This window comes from Vipera berus (assembly GCF_964194415.1).
Source record: "Vipera berus genome assembly, chromosome: 2".
Lineage (NCBI taxonomy): Eukaryota > Metazoa > Chordata > Lepidosauria > Squamata > Viperidae > Vipera > Vipera berus.
In genome coordinates, this window is record NC_138203.1 from 264,005,979 (window position 1) to 264,032,779 (window position 26,801).

Here is a 26,801-nt window from a genome sequence, read left to right on the forward strand (position 1 = left end):
GCTGTCTCAGAATGGAACAGTGTTTCTGTTCTGCATGCTGAGTCTTACCTCATATTGAAAAGAAACTTTGAACGTGCTTTTAAGGACAACTTTGCTGGACATAACCTCTCAGAGAATATGAATATATTTTCTTTACTCCCACTCCCACCCAAACCATTAAGAACTAATCTTGAGAAGGAACACACAAGAAAAGAACAAAAATAATGCGCCAAGGAGGACCAAAAGAGGCATGGAGAGACACTTCAGTACTCCAAGGGGAGTCATCAAGAAGTCAAACTAAAGAGGGCAAAAGGGGTTGAACAGAGCAAAGTTTTCCAGCACAAATATTTTCATACTTGTATATAAGATCGGCAACAGAAGTTCAAATCCTTACCCAGAGTTCTTTATTGACATAGGCTTAGCCTTTGTTAGATAATTGTAATAGCGATACAAACCTAAGATTTCAACCAACAAAAAGCAAATATCAAATTCATCTTTTCTTCTTGTTGTTGTTGTTAGCTGCGAAGTCGTGTCCGACCCATCGCGACCCTATGGACAACATTCCTCCAGGCCTTCCTGTCCTCTACCATCTTCTGGAGTCAATTTAAGCTCACACCTACTGCTTCAGTGACTCCATCCAGCCACCTCATTCTCTGTCGTCCCTTTCTTCTCTTGCCCTCAACCTTTCCCAGCATGAGGCTCTTCTCCAGTGAGTCCTTCCTTCTCATTAGGTGGCCAAAGTATTTGAGTTTTAGCTTCAGGATCTGGCCTTCTAAAGAGCAGTCAGGGTTGATCTCCTCTAGGACTGACCGGTTTGATCGCCTTGCAGTCCAAGGGACTCGCAGGAGTCTTCTCCAGCACCATAGTTCAAAGGCCTCAATTCTTTGGCGCTCAGCCTTTCTTATGGTCCAACTTTCACTGCCATACATTGCAACTGGGAAGACCACAGCCTTGACTATACGCACTTTTGTTGGCAGGGTGATGTCTCTGCTTTTTAGTGTGCTGTCTAGATTTGCCATGGCTTTCCTCCTCAGGAGCAAGCGTCTTTTAATTTCTTTTCTTACTATACAACTATTTAGAAACAGGATAGCTTAAATTAAGATTATACAAATCCCATATATATTGTAAAATGAAAAGTAAAAGGGGGAAATAATGCCTAGAAATTTATATCAGGGCTTTTCAACCAGTGGTACGGGTACCACCTGTGGTACATTGGCACCTGGCAGGTGGTACGCAGCCATCCTAGAAAAGTGGTAGCGGGGCGGAATGAGCTGAACCGGTGGCAGCACCCCACAAGCCTGAGTGAGAGACGGCTGGAGCTGCAGGATTATCAGGGCTCAGTGGAAGCGCCAGGATCAGTGCTTCTTCGGACTATCAGAGCTCAGTGGAAGCGCCAGGATCAGCACCAGGCTCCAACTGGAGCTCAGTGCTGATCCTGGCACTTCTGCTGAGCCCAGAAGAAGCGCTGATCAGCTGGAATGTTGCAGCATCTCCAGGGTCTTGTGATTTACATTCAGATGTTTGGCAACTGATTCATATTTATGATGGTCACAGTGTCCCAGGGTCATGTGAAGTGACCCAAACCTGCTGCAACCACCCAGTGGGGGAGGGGAATAAAAATCAAACACCGCCCTCCCCCACTGTCAATCCTCAACAGAAATGCTCACAAGAATGAAAACCTCGGACAGGACGAAGAGCTCGGCTGTGGCTTGCTCGGCTGTGGCTTGGGGGGCACTTTTTTCAGTGCCATTGTTACTTTGAACAGTCACTAAGCGAATTGCTGTAAGTCGAGGACTACCTGTACTTCATCACTTTTTTCCTCTTTTTTTTGGTTATCAAGTTTTTGACACCTTGCTAGGCGACTGGTGGTACTCGGATGTTGCCATATCCTAAAAGTGGTACAATGGGTGAAAAGGTTGAAAAGTCCTGATTTATATCACAGGTTAAACATTCAGAAAACTTGACCAGATTGCTCAAAAGTCACTTTCCCCCTGTCTATTTTTTTTTAAAAAAAGCACACAAAAAAAACAGAACAGGATAGACACATGTCAAACTGAGTTGCTGTTGAACAGCACCCATGGATAATCCATTATTGCAAATCAAGTGTAAATTGTTGTGTCTCCTTGCTGAGGAGGTTAGTCAAACCATGACGAGGAGTTTAAGTAAATTAACCTCAACTCCAATAGAGGGGGAGCCATCACTGCCTCTTTATCTGCTCTGTCTCCCTTTAAGATGTAGCGCTTTCATTAAATGGCAGCTGAAAATCAGATTATTTCCCCAAGCCTCCCTGGTTCCCAGCACAGGCTTTAGAAAAGGGTCATGGGCTCTTGTAAGTTTAAATAGCAGGAGGCAGATAAGCTGAAGGGGCCTCTGGGTCTAGCCAGGCTTGGTGATCTAAGGACAGATGCTGGAGAGAAACAGTTCTTATAGGGAGAACTAATTCTAGTCCTGTAATTTTGTGGGCTGAACTGTCCAAATTTCTGAAAACGTTCGTTCTACGCAAAAAACAACTCTTCCACTCTCTGCATATGTTTTTCCCCCCCTATAATTCTATAGTCCATTTAATAGCTTTGCTTGATTTTCTTTTCTTCCAGAAACGTTCTCTTTTGCCAACCTTGAATTAATACCATTCTTATTATTTGGATCCATAACAATTAAATACAGACATTTTTCCCCCCTAATATTTCTGCAGAGAATAACCACACTGATGTAAAGCTTCTTTTCTAACTGGTCATCTTGATTGCCTTCTCCTAGAAGATCCTGTTTAAAATTCTCATTTAAATTTGTTTTCCCCACAATATTCAGAAGATTCTTACTGGTTAAATATTTTCTTTTTTTTATAGCAAATTTTATTATTTAAAACTTTGGATAAGGTGTTAACGGTCTGACAGTCCTTCTTGTCTTACATCATTTTTGTGTTTTATATACACATATACACTTTATGTACATATCATTTATATACAGTTATAGAATATTCAATCTTATCAACCACCTTATTCTAGTAATATGTCAAATCAGCATCCTGTGTGTTTCTGTTGTGACCTTCCTTTCTGTTCCCACCATGAGTAAAAACTTATTCCAAATTTTGTAGTAATCTGACTGGTCTTTATTTTTAATTTCCAAAGTTAACTTGTCCATTTCTGCGCACGCCCAAATTTTATTTATCACTTCACTCTCATCTGGTATTTCACTGTTTTTCCATTTCTGGGCGAACGTCATTCTCGCTGCTGTGATGATGTGTATCATTATATATAACTCTTCTTTGGTGTGCTTCTCTGTTGTTATGCCTAGTAGGAAAAATTCTGGTGTATAATCTACACTCCATCCTGATATTTCTTCTAACCATATCTGAATCCTTTGCCAATACTTTTGTGTCTTATTACAGGACCACCAAACATGAAAATAAGTACCTAATTCTTCGGAATACTTCCAACAGCTAGGGGATATTGTCTTGTACATTGAACTTAAAGACACTGGTCTACCCAGCCAGGCAGGCAAGCTGGTAGACCAGGAAGTGGCTGGGTCCCCCAGGCGTTCCACAAGGGTTCACAAGCCTCCTGCATATCTAAAAGGTTTCGTTCTGAAATAATGAAGCTATAATGTTGTCTGTATCATTATTCTTCTGCTAGCTATGAAGCATCTGTATTAGCCAGGAGTTAAAATGTGTAATTGCACAGAATGCACACTATTGTTGTACCTTTGTAAACTTGTATTGCTGTAACCATTTTCCTTTTGTTATTATAATGTTTGTACATTCTAGGGGGGAGGGGTGTAATGTATTGGGCTTTGTCTTGTTAAGGGAACAACAGGTGGGTGAATTGCTGGAAGGTTGTTTAAGCAGGGAAGCTGGCTAACGGCTCCCACTCCTCAGACAACCCTGCAAGCAATAAACAGATGCTTCCTAGCTAGCAGCACAATAATGATACAGACAACATTATAGTTTCCTTATTTCAGAACAAAATCTTGTAGATATGCAGGAGGCTTGTGAACCCTTGTGGAGCGCCTGGGGGACCCAGCCACTTCCTGGTCTACCAGCTTGCCCGCCGGGCTGGGTAGACCAGTGTCTTTAAGTTCAAGTGAGTCTGGTTGACTCGGAATTCTCTGGCTGGCCCTTCCCGGTTGACCCACTCCAGAGTCAGTTTGCTCCGCAGAGTTGGCTTGTGTTAGGTACTGGGTTCGTCGCTTCAATGACAAGACGAGGCGAGTGAGTTCAGCAAAGGTCATTGTTTATTGCTTGCAGGATCTGAACTGAGGAACAGGGCTGTGAATGCAGCAATTTATACCCTGGCCTCTAGGCGGCGGCCAATAGATTTAAAGCAACCTATTGCCACCCTAGAGGCAGCCAATGGCAGCGCTGGAGACGTGTTGTCTGAGGAGCTGGGAGCCGTTAGCCAGCTTCCCTGCTTAAGCAACCATCCGGCAATTAACCCATGTGGTTAACTGTTATTTTGAAGGCCTCAGTGAGGCAGGATATGGGGTCACCCTTTAAGTGTTTTGTAGTCAGTATTTTAGTTTATCCTACTGCAGGGGTCTTCAAATAAATAGGACACATTTGACAGCATATACAGAAGATAAATGTGTGTTTGATTTAGCCATGAATAATCAATAAAACTCAAGCGTAAGCAAGTCTGTGTGTAATCTGAATGAAGAAGTGAAGATGGGAGGGGGGGAGTAAAGCTATAAGGTATAATTATGAACGAAAAGATTCAAAGAACAATTCAAAGAATGAATTGGTATCGTTGTGTTGGTATGGCTGCACACAAAACTTTCTACAGTACTTTGGTGATAATTGCATCTTGTGCTTCTGGTAGGAGGTTGGTAGTAGGAGAACCAGGGATAACCTATGGGGAAAACATTGCAACATGCTGAATAAATGTGATTTTATAATATAGAACAGTTAGAACAGTTAAACAACCTGCCTCCAGAGGTTGTGGGTGCTCCAACACTGGAAGTTTTAAAGAAGACTGGACAACTATTTGTCTGAAATGGTATAGGGTTTCCTGCCTGAGCAGGGGGTTGGACTAGATGACCTCCAAGGTCCCTTCCAACTCTGTTATTTTCTGTTAAAACTGTCTGTGTGTAACATTCAACTGGGCAAAGGGGTGCATTGTAGGGCAACTATTTTTGAACCAAAGCATTTCAAATGGATTAACTTAAAGAATGCAACCAAAATCTGGGACCCATGACTCTTATAGAGTTGGATTTTTTAATAAAACATTTTACGATAAAAATTATTGTAAAACATTTTATGACATAATACAAGATACCAATAAAGCATTCCCTGTGGTCAACTCCTGATGTTGGATTGTGCTATACAGTTCAACAAGGGTTGCTTTTCCAGGCAGATATGTATCTGAATATTTCCCATGATTTTTAAGAACTTTTCCAGCGAAGGCAGTGCATTAGATGCTCTGTCACTGTTGAAGACATGAAGGAAACTAGTAAAGAAATAGCATCCAGAAGGATGAACCAACTGGTTACCGATTGTCTTGTTTATTCTATAATTCACTGTCCTGGGGAGATGCCGAAGGATGGAATTGAGAGAGAGAAGGTGTTAAAAGCTTCTTGGTCCCAGAAAGTCAGTCTGGATCTTCTGCTGAACTCCAGTGGGTCTGGTGGAACCGCTGTGGGACCTCTGCCCCCCATCTGGACACTGGGTTCTGCCTGTCCATGGCGAATTTTTCTGTGACTGTCAAAGACTACTAAATCAGTGGAACCCATTTCTTCTTATTTTTTGTGATTTTGAAAAGAGAATATCAGTCTTGTGGAATGCCATGTCTTCTATGAGATTAATATCCCCACTGATACTCACTGTAAATTTCAGGGATCTTTGTGACAGCCCCCTTTTCCCATGGTGCACCACTGATGGGTTTCATTGTGGCATTTCTCTTTTACTGGCATTCTCTTTTACTCTCTCTCTCTCTCTCTCTCTCTCTCTCTCTCTCTCTCTCTCTCTCTCTCTCACACACACACACACACACACACACACACACACACACACACACACACACACACAATTAATTTCAACTCCCAGGTCAGCAGGAAAGGGGCTGATTTCTGAGGGCCACATAAACAGGCGGAGGATCTGCAGAGAAACTCCAAGTAACTCCACCATCAAATCCCCAAGAGCAGCGGAGCTTCAGAGGAGGCCCTGACAGAAAGAAATATTGATCAGGCTGACCAGGAGCTGCCGAACTGATTTGTTGGTGGCCTGATCTTAGCAGCTTCCTTTTGGTTTCTGAAGAAGCTGTTCACGCCCTTTGTCAAATGGGAAGGAAGGGAGGAGGGGGGAATTGTGTATCCTTTTTGAACTAGAACAGACTGAGGAGCAAGGAGCCTTCGGGTCAAGGGCCCTCCAAATGAATTACCAACCAATCTCTCCTCCCTTCCCTGGGCAGGACAGGAGGCCAGTCTTATGGCCAGGATTCACTAGGACGTTGGGGTGTGTAAAGGCATATGAGTAGTTGCCAGTTGTGTGGGGAAATGAGTAGTGATGCCTCAGTTGCAGTGATGTAAAACAGTGTTTCTCAACCTTGGTAACTTTAAGATGTACAATTGACTGGTGGTGCTTTTGACAATTAGCTGTTGTTGTTGTTGTTGTTATATTATTATTATTATTATTATTATTATTATTATTATTATTATTATTATTATTATTATTATTATTATTATTATTATTATTAATCGCACAGTCAGCCAGATGTTCAGACTGGATTTGGCATTTTTGTCTACCTATCGAGTCCTCACCAAGGACCTGGGATAGGCAGATGTGGATGTTTGATGGTATTACAGATATCGTCGCAGGATGGAAACAGTTCCTAGTAAGGCTGCCTTTTGCAATTGACTAATGGTGAATTTGTCAATGCCAATGGTGTTCACGTGGTGCTCCAGTTGTTTTGGGATTGCACCCAAGGAGCCTATTACTATTGGTACTACCCTTGCTTGCCTTTGCCACAGTCTTTCTCTTTCTATTTGTAGGTCTTTGTATTTTGTTATCTTCTCCAGTTCTTTCTCGTCTAATAATAATAATAATAATAATAATAATAATAATAATAATAATAATAATTATTATTATTATTATTATTATTATTATTATTATTATTATTATTATTATTATTATTATTATATTTAAATTTAAATTTAAATTTAAATTTAAATTTAAATTTAAATTTAAATTTAAATTTTATTAATTTAAAGGCAAACTTTGAAACATGGGAGGGACGCTTGAGGTAACTCTGTGACCTTCAGATGAGGCACACTGCAACTCTTCAGATTTCGTACTAGTTGGTTATGCTGGCTGAGAGCGATATCTGTTATGGTCCGGGACCTTGAAAGCCAATGGGTTGAGGGAGAGGAGGCTGGGATGAAGGGGAAATGAATATTGTACTATACCCATCACCACCACCCCATGACAACATGAACTGAATACATGTCACGTTTGCTAGGAGAATGCATTGTATATGCACCATGGAATCCTTGGGGAATAAAAAATCTCTTTCAATACAAGAGAATATTTATAGCTCAGGATCGAATTGTGGAAATCCGCAAGTGGTTTTCTGTTGTCGCTCTCTGAGCTTGCTTGTTGGCTTGTAGACATTTTATTACCTCACTAGGTAATATCCTCGGTGCTGGAGGGAGAAGGGGCAGAACTCCTTTAAGCACAGACTTTGGTTTTTATTTAGGGATGCCGCACGAGACTCCCTTCCATCTGCAATCAGCTGATGTGAGCACGGCCTGCTTAACCTTCCTCTTTTCTTTGTCCAGCTCTCTGCCTGGTGCTGGGCTGCATGATATTCCCAGATGGCTGGGACTCAGAGACCGTCAGGGACATGTGCGGGGAGAAGACGGGGAAGTATTCGCTGGGTGACTGCTCTGTGCGCTGGGCTTATATCTTAGCCATCATTGGCATCTTGAATGCCCTTATCCTCTCCTTCCTGGCCTTCGTCCTCGGCAACCGGCAGAACGACCTGCTTCACGAGGAGCTCAAAACAGAGAACAAAGGTGAGTGCTCTCTCTGCTTTTGCATGCACAAACACACAGAGACAAAGTTACACACACACCCTTGTCCATTCTGCATGTGGCCGAGGCTGGGAAGCGGCAATCATCATCTCGAATATTGGAGTAACTATTGTAGGCTGCCTTCACGTTTAATGCAGAAAAGCGTGTCTCGAGGTGTGAAAGGCTTAGAAAGTTGCCTGAAATTACAGCATTTAACTCAGTAGTAGGCTACAATGTCAGAATTCTGCACATTCAGATTTTACTTTGGGAAAAGCGTTGAGGCTTCAGCAGGCATGAATAGAGGATGACATTGATTCAGGATACCAGAGCGCTTCCCACTGGTTCCTTCATTCCTGAAGTTTGAATGGAATTTTTTCCCCCCAGCCAATCTTCAGTTTGCAAAAAAAAAAGGGGGGGGAAACTAACTATTTGGAGGTTATAGCACTTTCCTTTATTATTGCATTTACGACCCATCTTTCTGTTTGTTCCAAGGCTCTAAGCGGCTTACAACAACAACAAATATAAAATTTAAAACAAAACAGAATGAATATAATTGAAATACACAGTCAAGTAAAATCAGCAAGAGCAGAGTGAGCTTATTGTTATTGTTGTTGTTGTTAGTGTATGGATATTTTACAGTAGCCAGGGAGACCATAATGCTATTGCAGAGTAGTAGTTTGGCTTGCCAAGGTAACAGCCCTGTTAGAGGACACACTTGTGGGCTTCCCGAGGTGTGCTCTCTCTATATATATATAGAGAGAGAGCTATCCATCCATCTCTCTCTCATATATATATATATATATATATATATATATATATATATATATATATATATATATATATATATATATATATATATATACACATACATATACATACACACACATATACATACACACATATATATATACACACATATATATACATACATATAAACACACACACACACACACACATATATATGTGTGTGTGTGTGTGTGTTAAATGTTTGTTAAGTATTTAGAATGCACTTGCTTAGGTCCCAAGCACGGGACAAATCTTATTTCCTGTTTCAGCCTAACCCAAGGCCATCTACAGGCAGTAGCCACAGCAGGGGCAGCTCATATTTGTGTAATATATATATATATGATAGAGAACTACTAAGACCGCTGATCTCCGAGACTAAAAACTTTATTGGAAACTAGGTTTTCGTCAGTGGCTGCTGACGTTGTCAAAGTATAAGCCAGGAACTGGGAACGCTCATCTTTATAGTCTTTGGGAAGCTAACAATTTGGACAAACAATGTGTCATAGGTCTGTCCATCTCCTGCCCACCCACAATAGGCTGCATCAATCCTGTTTCTATTGTGCTGACATCCATTTGAATTTTACTGCTCTGCTTCTCCCTGCCTGCCCTGCCCACTGAGAATGTTCTTGCGCTGTGCAGTCATATATCCATCTATATATCTCTCTATCTCTATCTCTTTATCCATCTTTATTTATCTATTCATCTCTCTCTCCCCATCCATATATATCTACTTCTCTCTCTCTCTCTCTCTCTCTCTCTCTCTCTCTCTCTCTCTCTCTCTCTCTCTCTCTCTCTCTCTCTCTCTCTCTCTCTCTCTCTCTCTCTCTCTCTCTCTCTCTCTCTCTCTCTCTCTCTGGATATCTATCTATCTATCTATCTATCTATCTATCTATCTATCTATCTATCTATCTATCTATCTATCTGTATCTGTATATGTATATGTATATGTATATGTGTATATATATATAACGTATATATAATACAGTATGTATATATATAATTGGCATAGAACATGCTTTGAAGCTTAAATGGACTCCAGAAGATGGTAGAGGACAGGAAGGCCTGGAGGAACATTGTCCATAGGGTCGCGATGGGTCGGACACGACTTCGCAACTAACAACAACAACAATGCTTTGAAACTGTTAGGTGGACAGAAGCTGAGGCGAGTAACAGGAGCTCACCCTGTTACGCTACGCAGTGCTTGGGCTTGAACTGCTGGAGCTGAAACCATCTCCAGCCTCATTAAGTCACTGAGCCCCTGCGCCTCTTAGTGAGCCATTAATTTCACGGCCAAGCTGACCTCCTAAATACTCATCTATGGTTGGGAAGCCAGATAAGAGAAGGCCGTTCTGCAGGGTCAATCTTCTGCCAGCATTAGCCTCTTCCGAAGAGTCTGGCTTGCTGTACTGAATCACTGGCCGTCTTCATACAGGCAGAGGCTGTTCGGCAGATAGTCAGGTTCTCAGCCATTTAGGGCTTCAACCCAAGATTTTAAGTATCACAGCCCTATCCAGTTTATTGCACAGACTTTCTCCACACCCCCTTCCAAATGAATCATTTTGACAACCAAGTTGTACGTTTTGGTAAACCCAGCAACGTCTGCTGCACCGTCCCTGCTATCACGAAAAACAAGGATTCTCCTGTGAGATAAAAGATAAAATCACATCCCCTGCGCGTCTTTTCTTTTCTTTTTTAGTATAGTAAAGTAGTAAAGTAGATGGAGCTGACAGGGATGGTTAAATTGACTTATTTGATTGGAAAAAGAGCAATACTTCATCTACATTTATTGGATGGAAACCGTTTCTAGACTTTTTTTTTCATGAAGAGGAAAAAGATGCACTTACGACGTTGTGGTTTTAATGATTAGAAAAACAATGGAAAATAGAAACTTCTTTTCTCTTTTCTTTTCTTGTGCTGAAAGCTGTATCTCACTTGGAGGAAAAGATAAAAATGTTAGATAATGAATAGACAAGTCCAGATTCAAATGCCCATTAAGCATTTGAAGCTGCCTAGGTGACATTAGGTCAGTCCTGTTTTCTGCCTCAAAGGAAACGTAGACACTGCCTGCCTTTGCTTGTGCTTCTCCTGATCCTGCCAAACCTTAGAGGAAAGCCAGAGAATCAAAGGTGCCTAATTGGAAATTTAATTAATCAGAGTAAACCTCCTGGACTCTGGGTTTGCTCCATCTGTTTGTATTAAGGAAAGGCAGACTTGCCAGCAAGAACCAAATGCTGAAACAGCAAGAAATAATGATGGGAAAATACAAACAAACAAAAAAAAACCAAGCCAATCCCCTTTCCATTCATATGTGGAAAGACAGCCAGAGATAGTCTATGCCAGGGGTAGGCAACCTTGGCTCTTTTATGACTCGTGGACTTCAACTCCCAGAATTCCTGAGCCAGCCATGCTGAGGGGAAAGTGAGAGGTTCCCAAGCTTAGCCATGCTGGCTCAGGAATTCTGGGAGTTGAAGTCCACGAGTCATAAAAGAGCCAAGGTTGCCTACCCCTGGTCTATGCAGTCCATCTGAGGCATTACAGGTCAAAAGCCTTGTCAGGGATAGGCAACCTTGGCTCTTTGATGACTCGTGGACTTCAACTCCCAGAATTCCTGAGCCAGCATGGCTAAGCTTGGAAACCTCTCACTTTCCCCTCAGCATGGCTGGCTCAGGAATTCTGGGAGTTGAAGTCCACGAGTCATAAAAGAGCCAAGGTTGCCTACCCCTGGTCTATACCAGTATTCATTGTTATGCATTTACTAACTGGTTGTACTAACCATACATTCTATTTTGTAAGCTTATAATCATGACATGACTGGGACAAGAAGCCAATTCCTACTGGACACTTCCTAACAGCTGTTATTTAAGGACAGCTTCTTTAAATACAGGCAAGTCCTTGACTATTCATTTAGCGACTATTCAAAGTCACAACGGCCCTGAAAAAGAATGACTCATGACCAGTTTTTACACTTCTGAACATGGCAGCATCCCCATGATTATGGGATTAAAATTCAGGCACTTGGCAACTGGCATGTATTTATGACAATTGCAGTGTCCCAGGGTCTTCGGATCACCATTTGTAACCTTCCCAGCCAGCTTCAGCCAAGCAAAGTCAATGAGGGAAGCCAGATTCACTTATTGACTGCATGATTCACTTAACAACTGCAGTGATTTGTTTAATAACTGTGACAAAAAGGTCATAAAAGGGGGCAAAACTCACTTAACTTTCTGGCTTAGCAATGGAAATTTTGGGCTCAATTGTGGTAAGTCCTTGACTTACAACCACTATTGGGATTAGAACAGGGGTCTTCAAACTTGGCCCTTTTATGACTTGTGGACTTCAACTCCCAGAATTCCTCAGCTAGCCTGGCTGAGGAATTCTGGGAGTTGAAGTCCACAAGTCATAAAAGGGCCAAGTTTGAAGACCTCTGGGTTAGAACTTCTTCTACGAAGTGATATGGTTGCTAAAGGAATCATGCCTGATTTTACGACCTTTTTTGACACAGTCATTAAGGGAATCTGGCTTCTCCTGTTGACTTTGCTTGTTGGGAAGCCTCTTGGAAAGGTCACAAAGGGCAATCATGTGACCCTGGGATGCTGGAACCATCATAAATGAATGCTGGTTGCCCAGCACCCAAATACTGGTTATGTGACCATGAGGAAAGCTGCAAAGGTTTTAAGCATAAGGATCTGTTGTAAGTCACTTTTTCAGTGCCTTCATGACTTCAAACAGTTGTTAAAAGAATGGTTGTAAGTCAAAGGTTACCTGTACGGTTAAAAAAAATAAGTCACAAGAAATCTGATCCTCCATGAATTTGTGATGGCGGTGGCCATCACCGCCTCTTATAGTCGCCTATTCCATAGCTTATATTCCATAGCAACTTTGTCAAGAAGGATTTCCTTCTGTTCATCCTGAATCTGCCCACACTATCTCCAGCAGGGCCCCAGATTCTTACATTTTATCAGAGGAAGGAAGAAAAACTTCCCTGTTTACCCAAGGCATGATTTTATATACCACATCACATTTGTCCCCGCCCACTTTTAATTCTAGGTCCAAATACTGTCACCTTTTCAGGGTGAAGCTATTTGTGCTCTCTCTGTTCAAAGGTCAGGAATGGAGACCCAGATGGTGCCAGAGACCCCATAAACAGCAAGACACTTACTTGTAAGTCCCCATCCAAAGGATAAACCCATGTCCTAGCCATGCTGCTGATCTTTTTTTAGAAACTTCCACAAATGCCACTTCCCCCCCCTCCAACTAAAATAGCATGATGTCGACTGGCAGGTTTTCAACCATTGCCTTCTGCAGTTAGTTGACAGCCGTGATTATTCCTATGCTTTGCAAAAAATCACTACTCCAGATTAAATTACTGTTAAATTCACACCTAAAACAGCCCACTGAAGAGCTGGCGATTCTGTCTAGTCCATCTGTATTAAATTTTAGGCAGTCATGGTGGAGAGAGCTTCATAGGCTCCTTTACAAAAAAAAGAAAGCATCAGTTTTAGAAGAACAAAATGGCAAAAGGATTAATGAAGGAATGGTGGGTTGTTGCTGTGAAGAGAGAAACATGGCCTCATTTTCAAGGACTTTAAGGACAATTCAGGGTCTCTACTCAAATTCTAGATGAAAAACAGTCCTCATTCAATAGCACATTAAGAGAACATTAAACTAAATGAGATCCTGTGGTCTTCAAAGACATTTGCGAAGAAGCACATCCCATTAAAAGCACAGCTCTTGCTTCTGAATAATTAGCAATAGCACTTAGACTTATACACTACTTCATAGTGGTTTACAGCCCTTTCTAAGTGGTTCACAGAGTCAGCATTTTGCCCCCAACAATCTAGGTCCTCATTTTCCCAACTTCGGAAGGATGGAAGGCTAAGTCAACCTTGAGCCGGTCAGGATCGAACTGCTGGCAGTGGGCAGAGTTAGCCTGCAATATTGCATTCTAACCACTGCGTCACCACAGTTCTTTACTATTTCGGATTTGATTGAACAGAATTGGCACCAAACGATCCAGGATGCCACCCTGGATCTTCAGGTCACGTGCAACATTCATCGCGTACTTCTAGCCTACTTAGAATCCACTTGCAATCATCTGAATAAAAGTAGGCATAGCCAGGCCCAAGAGAGTGTTAGGAAATTTGGGCAACCTGCACCACAATCCTAACTTTCTTTTTTAATATTTTCAACAGATTTTGTTGGCACTGCGGTAAGTTCTCTGTGCTGGTGTTGGCCTCACCGACGTCTGGTGTTTGCTAGCTGTGTTTCTAGGAGCCTATTCTAGTTTTGTCTTGTCCTTGTTCATTAGTATGTAATTGTGTTAGGAGGATATTGTGTTGTAGTTGATCAAATCCCTTTGGGGGAGGAAGAGGATTGGGGTGCAGAGAGAGGAAATGTACGTACCCACATTTATGTTATCAAGCGCTCTTGTCTACCTCATTCCTCTTTTTTGGGGAAAAGTTTTGTTACATATATAGGAACATTCATCTTTATTCAACCAATCCTGGGTCTATAAATACAATAAATGGGGTCTTCATGGAGCCATTCCCCGATCCCAATGCTTCCTCCTGAGATAATTCTCAAAATTATGGCCAGCCTAATGTCTTCAGAATATGGGGGAGGTCATGTTTTGGTCATTGTTTCTTTCCTTGGGCATGCTTACAGAAAAATCTCCTACACAATAACAGTCCTGAATATTTCATTTATATCATCCTCAAGAGCCTTGAGTTGGTGTTCTTCTGTCCTCCTTGGCTAAGAATCTCTGACTCATAGAACATCTTGGTCACTTCTCCTCTGCCAAGGCTGAGTGTCAAATCTACTCTGCTATTAACCCCTCACTCTCCTCCTGAGAGATCAGGAGAAAATCAGCCAAGAAACAAACAAACTCATCCAGCCTGCTAAGGGACCATTTGCTTGCCAAACTACTCCAATATTTGGTTATTATGCTTTGGAAAAATTAGGAGGATAATACAGTCATTTTTTTAGATTTCTCAATGAGGACCCTTAGAGTTCTTTAATAGCTTTCTGGTCCCTGTGGTGTACCCATGGAATAAATCCACGTTCTCCAGCCTGGTCCTCAAGATTTAAAACCTCTCCAGCCAACCCACTGCACAATATTCACAGATTCTGTAGTGTGTTGCAAAGATCATCCTGCATGTTGCATGCATAATTGTAAATAATTAAACAGAGCACAGACAGTCCTTTCTGCAGGATGCAGTACAGGTAGTCCTCAACTTACAGCAGTTCATTTAGTGACCGTTCCAAGTTGCATCACTTATGACCTATGACCATTTTTCACACTTATGACCAATGCAGCATCCCCACGGTCATGTGATCAAAACTCAGACGCTGGGCAGCTGACTCATATTTAGGACGGTTGCAGTGTCCCGGGGTCATGTGATCACCTTTTGCAACCTTTTGGCAGGCAAAGTGAGTGGAGAAGCCAGATTCATCTCACGCCCATGTTAATAACTTAACAACTGCAGTGATTCACCTAACAACTGTGGCGGGAAATGTCATAAAATGGGGGCAAAATTCACTTAACAAACTTCTTGCTTAGCAACAGAAATTTTGGGCTCCGTCGTGGCCCTAAGCCAAGGACTACCTGTACCCTTCTTTCATCCGAGTGGGAGTGACTCCAGGACAGGAGAGCTTCCTAGTCTGAACGGGTGGGAATGCAACATCAACCTGCAGCTAAGATTGCAGGAAGAGACTCGTTTTCAGGGCCCAAGAGGCAGTTTCCCCTTCCTTGTGATTGGAGTTTACAGTCTCCAGGGCCATGCATAGTCAATGAATCTGATTGCAGGCACAGAATAACATTATTAATTTCAGTTTCGTTAAAAAGAAGAGAATGAACTCACGCATACGATAGCTTCTGGAAGTCTTACCAATTCCTTTGCCAGCAGTGGCCGTAGGAGTCTGTATTATCTTTGGTCTAATGAAGCAATAAGTTGCACCTTTATGTGTGTGTGTGTGAGAGAGAGAGAGAGTGAGAGAGAGAGAGAGAAAAATTCATCCCAATGTCCAATCAGGGAATGTGCATATATGTTGTATGCATGTGCATGTGTCCATCTGTGATGGTCTATTCAGGAATGATGCTTATGGGCCACTTCTGTATTTCTGTTTCCCCTCACGTTGCAACCGTACATGTACATGTACACTGAGAAGCATAGAGTGGCTGCATACTCTCTGCTCTGGGTCATGTGACAGGAAGGAGGAGAGCTTACAATGGAGGCATCAATAACAGCCACAAGCCACAGACCAATTGCGTCTCCCATAGGGGTACATGGGGCAGGGGGTTTGCTGGATTTTTTTTCTCAAACCCTGTCAGGATCCAACCCATTTTTTTAACTTGTCTTGCTTCTTCTTTCACATGTTTGTTTTGAGAGAGTTAGTCTGCTGGTGGACAGAGAAACCACTTCTCTTTGCATAATTTGCTTTCCAAAATCCTGCTGGGACACAAAGAGTAACAGCCCCAGCACCCCAAATAATAAACTTGAAAGGCCCAATGAAAAGAAAACCTGAAAACAGGGGTCCTCAAACTTGGCCCTTTTATGACTTGTGGACTTCAACTCCCAGAATTCCTCAGCCAGGCACTCTGGCTGAGGAATTCTGGGAGTTGAAGTCCACAAGTCATAAAAGGGCAACGTTTGAAGACCCCTGCCTTAAAGCAAGAGAGGACTATAGTTCCAGCTTCCTGTCCCCTTTGTATAATGGCCAGAAGGAAAACCTCACAAACTTTGCACATATATTTTTTTTTAATTTACACACTGCGGTACCACAATGTTTGAAATCCGGCAATTAGGGTTAGGTTATGATAGATTTGTGATCCCTGCTTTTCCTTACCTCTGTGCAGTTTATACACACTGAACTGCCCGCCACCCAACACAATTGTGCAGTTTTGCAGGAAGCATTTTTTTTTACTGACGCATGTTTTCTTCTTCACAGAGGATATAATGTAGAAGAGGCAGGAAGCCCCTTTCACTGGTACCTGGACTCTCATCCTTTCCTCCTCATCTCCCTCATGGCCTTTCTTTTGCGGCTGCCAACCAGGGGGAGGGAACCCTGCCCCACTCCACGGTGTCCGAATTCGCCGATCTCACCTGCGTGCCGTTTTCCAGAGACATGGTCATCTCTCACGATCTGCCAGCTTTGACTCGTATTCCCTCTGCTGATTGGCTTCCCCAACCTGCCTTTCCTGCTTCTGAGGGAAGGAAACGTGCAGATTCCAACTGTATGCTCAAAAAAAAAAAGGAACAACGTCCCTGAGATTTTTAATACTTCCTTTTCAAGAGTTCCTCCTTTCTGGGAGAAGCATCCAGCAGGTTCCTCAAGGCCATCCTCCTCCTCACGATGCCAGACCTGGTGCCAAGACGTTGCTGCTGTTGCTGCTGCTGCTGCTGTTGTCACAAACTACCAGGGCATCTCTTTGCCGCATCCGTTCCCTTTTTTAACTTTCTGCCCCCCCCCCACTTTGCTCATCCTTGCGGCCGTTCAATATCATGCCGTGCTCAAGGCTGGCCCATTTGATACTTTTAGGTGTACATGAAATTGTCTCTGAACAGGGTACGGTGAGCCCAGGTCCCTTTCTCCCGGGGGATTCCAGCCACCAGAACTTTTGTGTTTCAAATCATTCTGCCCAGGTAATACAGCCGCACCTTGATGTCTACAAGACAGAGTGGGGGGTGGGGGGTGGGTGGAATAGAGAGAGGTCTGATCCGCTGGTACTCCTCTGCTCACTATGGGGCCCTCTCCACTGTCAGCCTGCAAGACGAGTTCTTGGACACTGAATGTAATTCTTGGCTAGAACCATGCTGGACATATGAAAGAAGCCAAAGATTGGGCTAAGGTGAGGGATGTCACCTGTTGGCATCTGGCTGGCTAGGATGGCAGCTCAGGTGTGAGGCTTGTGCCAAATGCTGCTTCTCTCAAACCTGTGGTGCTTCATCCCTCTGAGTAAGAGCAACATGGGGGCCTGGGCGACCATGAGTGAAGAGAGGAAATGGGCTATGCTGTGGTGCCAGCTATGCCTCTGGGCTGGGCTGGGCTGGGCTGAGCATTCTAAGAGACAAAAGTGAGCTAAGAAACTGACTCCTCCGCCCCAAAATCCAGCCACCACCCCTTCTCACAGTCTCAACAGTATCATTGAAGATCTAAGACAGAACTGTACCATCCTAAATGTTTCAACAGTTGTGCCTCTCCCCAGGCAGCAGGGTAGCAGCTAATCCCTCACAATCCCTCTGTATTCTGAGAGGCTTCCTCAGAAGTAGCCATTTTGTCCCAGATTAGTGGACCTAGTTTGTTCCCATACAAACTAGGCCTCAAGCCACTTATCAGAGAGATTTCCAGAGTAGGAGTATGATCCAAGTTGGAGTCATAGAGACACGTGCAATTTTTGCCTGTCAAGCCCCTCTTGCTCACACTTCCCGGCAGCATATAGTGTACTGATACTCTAAAGATACTATGACCATGAAACAAGCAATAGTAATCTTGACAATGGTTCCAAGAAGAGCTTTTTTTTTCACAGCCAAGACAACCAAGGGTCTAAAGAGTGCCAAAAGCTCTAGAAGCAGGTACTTAGAATCATAGGGCTGAAAGGGACCTCAGAGGTCTTCTAGTCCAAACCCCTGCAGGAGACCTTATACCATCCCAGTCAAATGGTTGTCCAGAAGGCAGAGAGGAGAGAGGGAGAAGAAAAGAAGTTTGGGTCACAAAACAACAACAATAACAACAGCAGCAGAAGGGAATGCAGAGATGAGCTAAGAATTTCTGGTGTCAGGGGCACAATAGCCTAATAGCACCCCTATGGCTGTCAAAGTCACATAGCAGAGCATTTGCTTTCCTTTCTGCTGTGTTGGTGGGATGTCCAGCCCTGTTACTGACCAAGCTGACCCTGAGCAAGTGGAATGATGTTCCCAGGTGAGAAGCTTGCTTAGAACCTGGTTGTACTAGAGTCAAGTGCACAAAGGAACCTGTGAGATGGGGATGGGATGTGTGTGCAAAGGGGTCTGTGTGTGTGCATCATTACAGATTTTGAAGACACAAAAAGAAGCCATGGCAGATCTCTGGCCACTATTAATAGCAAGATTAGGTGGCTATTTGAATCAAGATGGTGACATCTGAAGGGGGGTTGGTCTTGATGAGTTCTCTCCCAAGTTGCTACTTTTTTCTTTCCAGAAAGAAAAGTTCCCGACCACTGGGTAAATCACTTCAGGAAAGTGGTTTTCATCAGGGAAAAGACACTGGATTAAAAAGTTATCTCCCTGCCTTTCTGCCCAGCATTAGGTTTCTGACCGGATTCACACAAAGCATTGCTTTTAACTGTTAAGTACCGCAATTAAGAGCATGTCTAGCTTTACCCTGCGGGTAAAACAGTAAAGTGTGATAAACCATAACCAAATGGAGGAGATTTACAGACATGACTGTAGCCTGGTCATATTATTGTTTCTGCCAAAGCATAACACAGTGAGGTTACCAAGAAGCTGTCCATGAATGTGACTGCCGCTACTTGATAACCAGCCATCAAGTATGGTGATGTAACTCGAATGTTCCAAAGGAATTTGTAGGTTCACTGAAGTCCTGGGGGGGGGAAAGACCCTTTTTTGGAGTATACCTTCCTCTCCAAATCCCCAGCCAAATTCCAAGATGAGAGGAAAGATGAGCAAGGAAAGCCAAAACGTGGGAGTCATTCATTCAAAGCTAACTGATCAAAGGCCGGTAAATGCGATGAAGTGTATATCTTAAGAGTTGAAGCCCATAGCAACATTCAGCTGGATTAATTGGTGGACTTACAAACACACACACACACGCACACACACACATACACACACACACACACACACACACGGTTGTGCCAGCTTACCATATCTCTCAGTGTATTGTAGTACACATTGCCATTCGACCCAGCTGTTGCCACGAGAACATCAAGTCCATGACCTCAAATTATTTAGCTGCACTGGCCTCAGTTCTCCTTGAATAAGGGAATCATTGCCAAGAGGAAAAGAAAAAAAAACAACCTTTAAATAAACCAGATTAAAGGCTTTTCTCCCTTGCGGGGCCCTGACACGCATATTCTGTTGTATTCACAGATCTCAGCTCCCACTTTCTTATTATTTATTCTAGAAAAAAAGATAAATACCTTAGTAAAGGCTTTAGCGGTTGGGAACAAGGAAGCGGCTTTAGTCTGCAACTCCACAAGCTGCAAGGCTATTTAGCATTGTGTGAACCATCAGAAAAAGATGATCCTGCACTGGGTTGGGAGGGGGGGCAGGAGGATGGGGGAGGGAGAGGGGGAGGGAGAAGAAGGAAAGACATGGTGCACATGAAGGTATGTTCTACGGCATGTGCTGGAGAAATGGCATTGCTATTAATGGAAATGGGTAGATGGGTGGAGAAAGAAAATACAGTAGCTGTAATATATATCTGTATTTTAGTACCAAAAAAAAAGTTTGATACAGTATTTCACAAAACTTTAACCGGAAAACATAAAATTCAAGTTGGATTGAATCGGACCAGAATCTGATCAGATCAAGATCATTTTGCCTTCTCCTCTGGGAGTGGAAAACCTTGATACCTTTTGTGCACTGAGCAGCTGGATTGACAAGGATAACTTAGAATAGGGTATTTTTTGTGCCTACGTGCGCACACACACACGAAAATGCATGTAAATGCACATCTTAGAAACTGCAACGGGACGAGCATGAATAGTGAATGCTCATCAAATCTTCAACCTTGATTGGAGCGATTAGTACTCCAGTCTTGATACGTAGAGGAATGCTCTAAAAAGTAACAGAAATAAAATTTAACACAGAGTCCTTTGCAAACAAAAAATCCAAACCCATCGGTATAGATTGGGAGATACCACGCTTAATAATGATACTTGGAAGGAAAAAATCTCGGAAGTAGCAATTTGATACGATGATATGAGCCAACATTGTGATGAGGTTGCCTAAAGAAGCAATTTCAGATAAAATCAATCACACATAAGGCCCGAATCATGCAAAATAACTGTCAACTGTTTACAGGTCATTCCGCACTTACTAGCTTTTGTTTGGTGACCATTCTTTCCAAGTTCCAACCACACTGAAAAATGTAGATTACATTAAATGTAACTGGTCCTTGCACTGATGATCCACTTATAACACCCCTGAGGTTATTGGATTGTGATCTTGGCACTTGGTAACCTGCTCGCACTTGCGACAGTGTCCTGCAGCCATGTCATCCCCATTTGCAATCTTCTCAGCTGGCTTCCAACAGGCAAAGCCAGTGGAGAAGCCTACAGGAAGATCACAAGTCACAATCATGTGATGTCTCACTTAACGACCGTGGCAAAAAAAAAGTTGCAAAATCTGGTGCATTCAAGTGATGCCGCACCGAACAACCGCACTACTCAACAACAAATTTCCTGATACTAACTGTGATTGTAAATCAAGGACTATCTGTATTCTACTTTAGTCAGACCTCATCTTGAGTTCTGTGTTCCGGTTCTGGGCATAGTAGTATAGCGTTACCCACCTCGACAGCCGCCAAAGCACAGGCCCTCCTAACCCTCCCCCTGTAGTCCCGCTCAACGGCTGAGCTCTCAAGGCCTTGACAGAATGTCCAGTTTCAGCATGGAGAGATGGCAAGGTCTCATTGTCAGAGGGAGGTTTGCAGCAGGGGTAGGCAACCTTGGCTCTTTTATGATTCATGGACTTCAACTCCCAGCTGGCTCAGGAATTCTGGGAGTTGAAGTCCACGAGTCATAAAAGAGCCAAGGTTGCCTACCCCTGGTTTGCAGGAACAAAGGTGACTGACCCCTAACCACGGCAGTCAGTGCGCAACAGTATTTAACAGCCTCAGGCAGCCGTAGCAATAATAGTCAATAGTCCATTAGCAGTCGTTTGAGAAAACAAGAGAGGGGTGTGTGGAAAGAACTCCCCGGCTCCAAGCAGCAGCAGAAACCACGAGTGGAGATAATCAACACCCTGCGGTCACCGCTCACTCTGCCAGGGCAACTCCCCACAATGTTTACAGCATGCACAGGTGGTAGTGATCAACGTTTGGATGGCCGCTGGTCTCCGAAACGGTAACAGCTCACCTTCCCTTCTGTCAGGACCCATCGTCCCAGGTCTCTATGCCAAATCCCCCCCCCTTTTTTTCCTTTCTAGTTAAAACCTTGGTTCAGCATCCCAGGCAACTTCCTCACTCTCACTCTCTCTCTTCCCCTTGCTGGGGATATCCCCTTGCAAAAGAAAGCAATAAAACCCCACTCTCTCTTTCTCTCTTCCTCTCCTTCCCACTACTCCAAAGGAGAGGAATCACCTACAACTCCAATCCAGCTTCACCTGGTCTCTCCTCAACAGCGACAACCACCACCACCCACCACCCTTTCTCCTTCTCCTTTTCTTCCCTTTCCCCAATCTACACTCACACCTCTCACTGGCCAGGCTTCCGCAAAGCCTTTCAGTCAGTCCACTACAGTAGTTTATGAAAGATCCCTAGACATTGGATCGTGTTCAGAGAAGAGGACTAATGAGAGGATTAGAAGTGAAGTCATAGAAAGAGATCACTTGAGGGCTCCTTAGCTTTGAGCAAAGATGGCTGAGGGGAATATGAGAGCAGTGTCCTCTTCAAATATCTGAAAGAATATTTGCATAAAATGAGGGTGGGATCTGCTCTCCAGAGTGTAGAACACCGATGGATTTAAGTCCGTGGTGGCGAACCTATGACACGAGTGCCACAGGTGGCACACAGAGCCCTCTCCGTGAGCACGCGCACCGTTGCCCCAGTCCTAGGCATTCAGCTGTGTTTCATAAAACCTTTTCACTTTAGGCCTCCTCCGCCATGTGCAAAAAAAAAAAGGTTCAATCAATCTGTCAAATTTCAACTTCTCGCAGGGAAAAAAAAGATCTCGCAAAGTTGGGATCAATTGAACTTTTTAGTCCCACCCAGTCTGCCTTTACCACTGCAGCCATGCCCACTCAATGGGCCATGCCCACCCAATGGGCCATGCCCACCCGGCACCCGACAATACATAAGTGGTTTTGGGTTGCAGTTTGGGCACTCGGTCTCTAAAAGGTTCGCCATCACTGATCTAAGTTGAAGCCAGTTTCCAGTTGAATACTAGGAAAAAAATTAGAAAAAAAAATCAAAAGTAAAAACAAAGCAACTTAATTCCTCAGAGAGGGGGTAGGGTCCCTTCTATTATTGTCTTCCAGCGTAGGCTGGAGAATTAGTTAATGCTTTAATTTGGATTTCATCTTGAGAACAGACTGGACCCAACAGTCCCTTTCAACTCCAGAACTGCATGAAATAAACATGTTCTTGATCACAGGTTGAAATACTCTCTTTGAAAAGGCACAGCCAAGAATATTCCATACACAGCTACCACACAAGGAGGACTCAACCGGTTCATTCTGCTGTAGGTAAGTGTCTCTACCTTCAGCACCTAGTCCACAACTTTAGACTTTGCCGTCATTAAACTTGTGGCTATGCATTAAACAGGCAAGCAGATGCCCCCAGCCTAGTGGGTTGCTTCACTTCCAAATGATTCTGCATAGAAAATTCATTCATGCGGTAACGATGAGATGCTGTGAATTACAATTAAGGCAGGGATTCCAAGAAGAAGCAGCCATATGCCTCAGTTCTTCACAAGTTTTATTAGCCTGATGAAACCACCATGATGAATGAGAAGTGAAAGGCTATGCCTGCAATACATATGCATATATTACGCATTACATCTTCCTGCGAGTGGAACTCAAATCCTGAGGAGAACATTTGTTAGAGGTAAGCTGCTAGTATGGCTTCTGGAAGGGAATTCTTGCCTCAATAACTTACTTTTTAAAAGTGTCAAAAATATTGAAATAGGAGGGATCTGGTAAACACTCTGTAACGCAATCCTGAACCCCAAGTTTTATTCCAAGTCCCTTGCCTCTCCACAAACCCCATGCAGCTCAGGCAATCATACAGTAAGAAACCTTATTTCAAGGACTGTCAGCTAGATAAAGAACAGAAAGCAAAGAATAAGAACAGATCTCAAAACTGAGATATATACGAAGGGACCCCCTAAAGGAGGTAAATTAGAACTTGTGCTTTTTGACATTAGAACAGGGGTGTCAAACTCAATTTCACTGAGGGCCGCATCAACATTGCGGTTGCCCTCAGGGGGCCGGGTGGGTGTGGCCTGGGTGGGCGTGGCCTACTGGGTGGGCATGGCCAAAGTGCATATGGCCTACTGGGTGGGCGTGGCCAGCTCTACATCGTTCGCATCAAGGGTGCCTATGGGGGCCTGGGCAGGAGTGGGACAAACCTGAGGGTCTCTGGCAGAAGGAGGGTCTCTGGACCAGGGCCAAGGCAGTGGGGGCTGTTCCCTCACTGTTTCCAGGATGGCTTCGCGGGCCACATGAAACCACTTCATGGGCCGGATCCAGCCCCCGGGCCTTGTGTTTGACATGTCTGCATTAGAGTATATAATCTGGAGTAGGATATGTGAGATTTGCTGAATCATCTTACTTAGAGTGGTTTAAAAAACACTGGAAAACTGTGAAGGCTTTTTAAAAATGGGAATATGGATATTGACAGAGCAAATGTGTCTCAGGGTACACAAGTGAAAAGCGCAAACAAATCTAACTTCGTATGCAAATTGATGAGATTGAATTAGCAGTGGTGAATCAGGAAGGTATCTCAATGGATGACAGAATCTGATTGCCCATGTCTAGGCAACAGTTGGTCTTGGACAGCACTTTGATGGAGATCTGCAAAAAAAATGCCAAGAGTACCAAGGTTGAAAAAAACAAGAGAAAATAAATCCTATACAGCTGCCAAAAAATATTCATGGATGCATGTATGACATCAATAACAGCCAAGCTCAAATTGAAGGAAATCACTGTTTAACAAGAACGTTCTTATATCAAGGTGGACAGTCCAATGAAAATATTAAAGATCCCAGCATGCTCAGCTCTTCAAAAAGGTACCACAAATTCCTTATCACACAACCTATAGAATCAGAAGCAGAATTGTCACTTTAATAATGCTCTTGTAAGGCATTTAGGATTCTGACTGATCCATCTCAAAAATGTATGGCTGCCCATGCAACCAGTGTATACAACTCAGTAGTACCTATGAGGTAGTTGATTGTACTTGTAGCCTGTCTACAGGCTTCCCAAGCCTTGACTGCTAAGATTGAAATTGAAATTTGGAAATTTAAAGCCTGCAAATCCATATCCCGAGGAACAAGGTGACCTTTAATAAAGATGAGACCGTAACAATGGCACAGGTGCAGAAAAGAGGGGTGGGGGCAGAATTAACAGGAGGCGTGATTCGTTGCATTCAATAAGCAACAGTACCCTCACAAGAGGTTTTCTCTTGTAAGTATACACAAGTAGGCATGGAAATAATTATTATTGCAACTTTCTAAAAGCAAGTGAGTTGGCTCACAACCTGCCTGAAGAATATGGAAGTTGCACTCCCATCAGACGTGAGCCTTATGGAGCTTTTTGCAAACTGAAAAATCTTCTCAGTATGAGAATTTTAGTGCGCAAAGGCCACAGCCAGCATAATTCCCTGGTGCTACGTGGTGACCTGCAGAAAGAAGAGGTAGACTGAGGGACACCAAACTCTACACCATCAATTCAGCATTCAGGCCAACAGTTCCAAACGTTCTCCATGCTAGACATGTATACACAAGCATATGCAAAAACCAAGGTGTTTAAAATAAGGTATGTAGTAGACTAGCCTCATCAGGAAAAAAGCTTTGTTGTAACCTGCACCTCTCTCAGAGATACATGTCTCTAATCTGGAGGGATGCAGTGTCAACTCATTGACATGTGCAGAACGCTCTGCTGCTGTTGGTCATGTCTGGTCTCTTCTTCCTAAAATGCAGGGGAACAATAAGCCACTTCCCTAAACGTCCCAGCATGGATTTCTCTCTGGATTACTTTTTAGATCACCCAGCCTCTGCTTCTATCAAAAATCACCCCCCTTTGGTTACTCATTACCTCCTATTCTTCCCCTCTCAGGGATGCTTCTGCCACCGTTCACCATGGTGACTCGGTGATACACCTTGAGCCGGTGCCTGCCACTGGCTTTCTCCCGCTGTCTCTATAGCAACCCTGTCAGCGTAACTATGGAGATAGTTGATCATGATGCTGCCGGTGCCAAGGGCACATACTAGTGGCAAGCGCAGGGCAGCAGGTGTATTGAATATTCTCAACACTTCGCTCTCCTGCAGAGGCACAGAGGAGGAAAGCAAAGCAGCTGAATGCTGGAACCAAGGCAGAAGGTCCAGTTACAAGTATGTTAGGAGGAGAATGGTATCACCGCAGGCAAGGGGAAGGCTGGCAGGTGAACCAACCCAAACTTCACTGAAGATGAGTAAGGGGGAATTACAAGAAAAATCCCTCCTTCCCACTGCAGTAGCCTCTCTTTACTGAGCCATCCTCCAGAGTATCTCTTACCTCACTCCAGTTCTCTCCACCCACCCAGTCCTCACATGATAACTTCTAAGGAAGCTTAGTGATCCTTGGGCTGTGGTTTTTTTTGTTTTGTTTTTAAAGAGAGGATGCCTCTTTAAAGATCCTTCTTTCAAAAAAAACCCTTTTTTGTATTCCTTCCAACTTCGGGGCTTTTGCAAACCTACTGCTGTATTTTCAGCAATAGGTTTTGACTGGAGTTGTCAGCGCTGTATTTACTTAATGGGTGATTTGATCTTGGAGATTTGAAAACTTCAAATGGAAAAAGCGGAATATATCCCTCCCCCTCCCTCCGACACCGTATTACATGTGGAATAACTAGATTTAACTCAGGTTATAAGTCAAATTGATATCAGGACACACACACACCCATACACCCACAGCCATGATACTTTTAGATTTAAGCTTATGTAAAGTTACGTTGCAATCTTCCCCATGGAGCTCACCATCTTGTAGGTGTTCCAGTGCTTCCAAAAAAGGAGCATCAGTGCTGAAAATCTGCTTTGGGTGGTTATGCTGCCATGTTTGATGCAATGCATCACCTCTTGCCCACAGAACGGGACCATACCCAGCACTGGTTCTCTCTTC

At 43.4% G+C, this 26,801-nt stretch overlaps 2 protein-coding genes across 2 annotated transcripts in view; both read left to right on the top strand.

Moving 5' to 3' along the window:
• The window catches only part of LHFPL4 (LHFPL tetraspan subfamily member 4), a gene marked incomplete at its 3' end in the record, with an annotated part of 56,719 nt that extends 46,305 nt beyond the window's left edge, over positions 1-10,414 (top strand). The window contains exons 2-3 of the mRNA XM_081319086.1: positions 7,744-7,980; positions 10,290-10,414. Of these exons, the coding sequence (XP_081175212.1) occupies positions 7,744-7,980; positions 10,290-10,414 (362 nt within the window). The remainder of the gene's footprint in view (positions 1-7,743; positions 7,981-10,289) is intronic.
• The window catches only part of TADA3 (transcriptional adaptor 3), a 701,258-nt gene that overhangs the window by 372,719 nt on the left and 301,738 nt on the right, over positions 1-26,801 (top strand). The window lies entirely within an intron of this gene.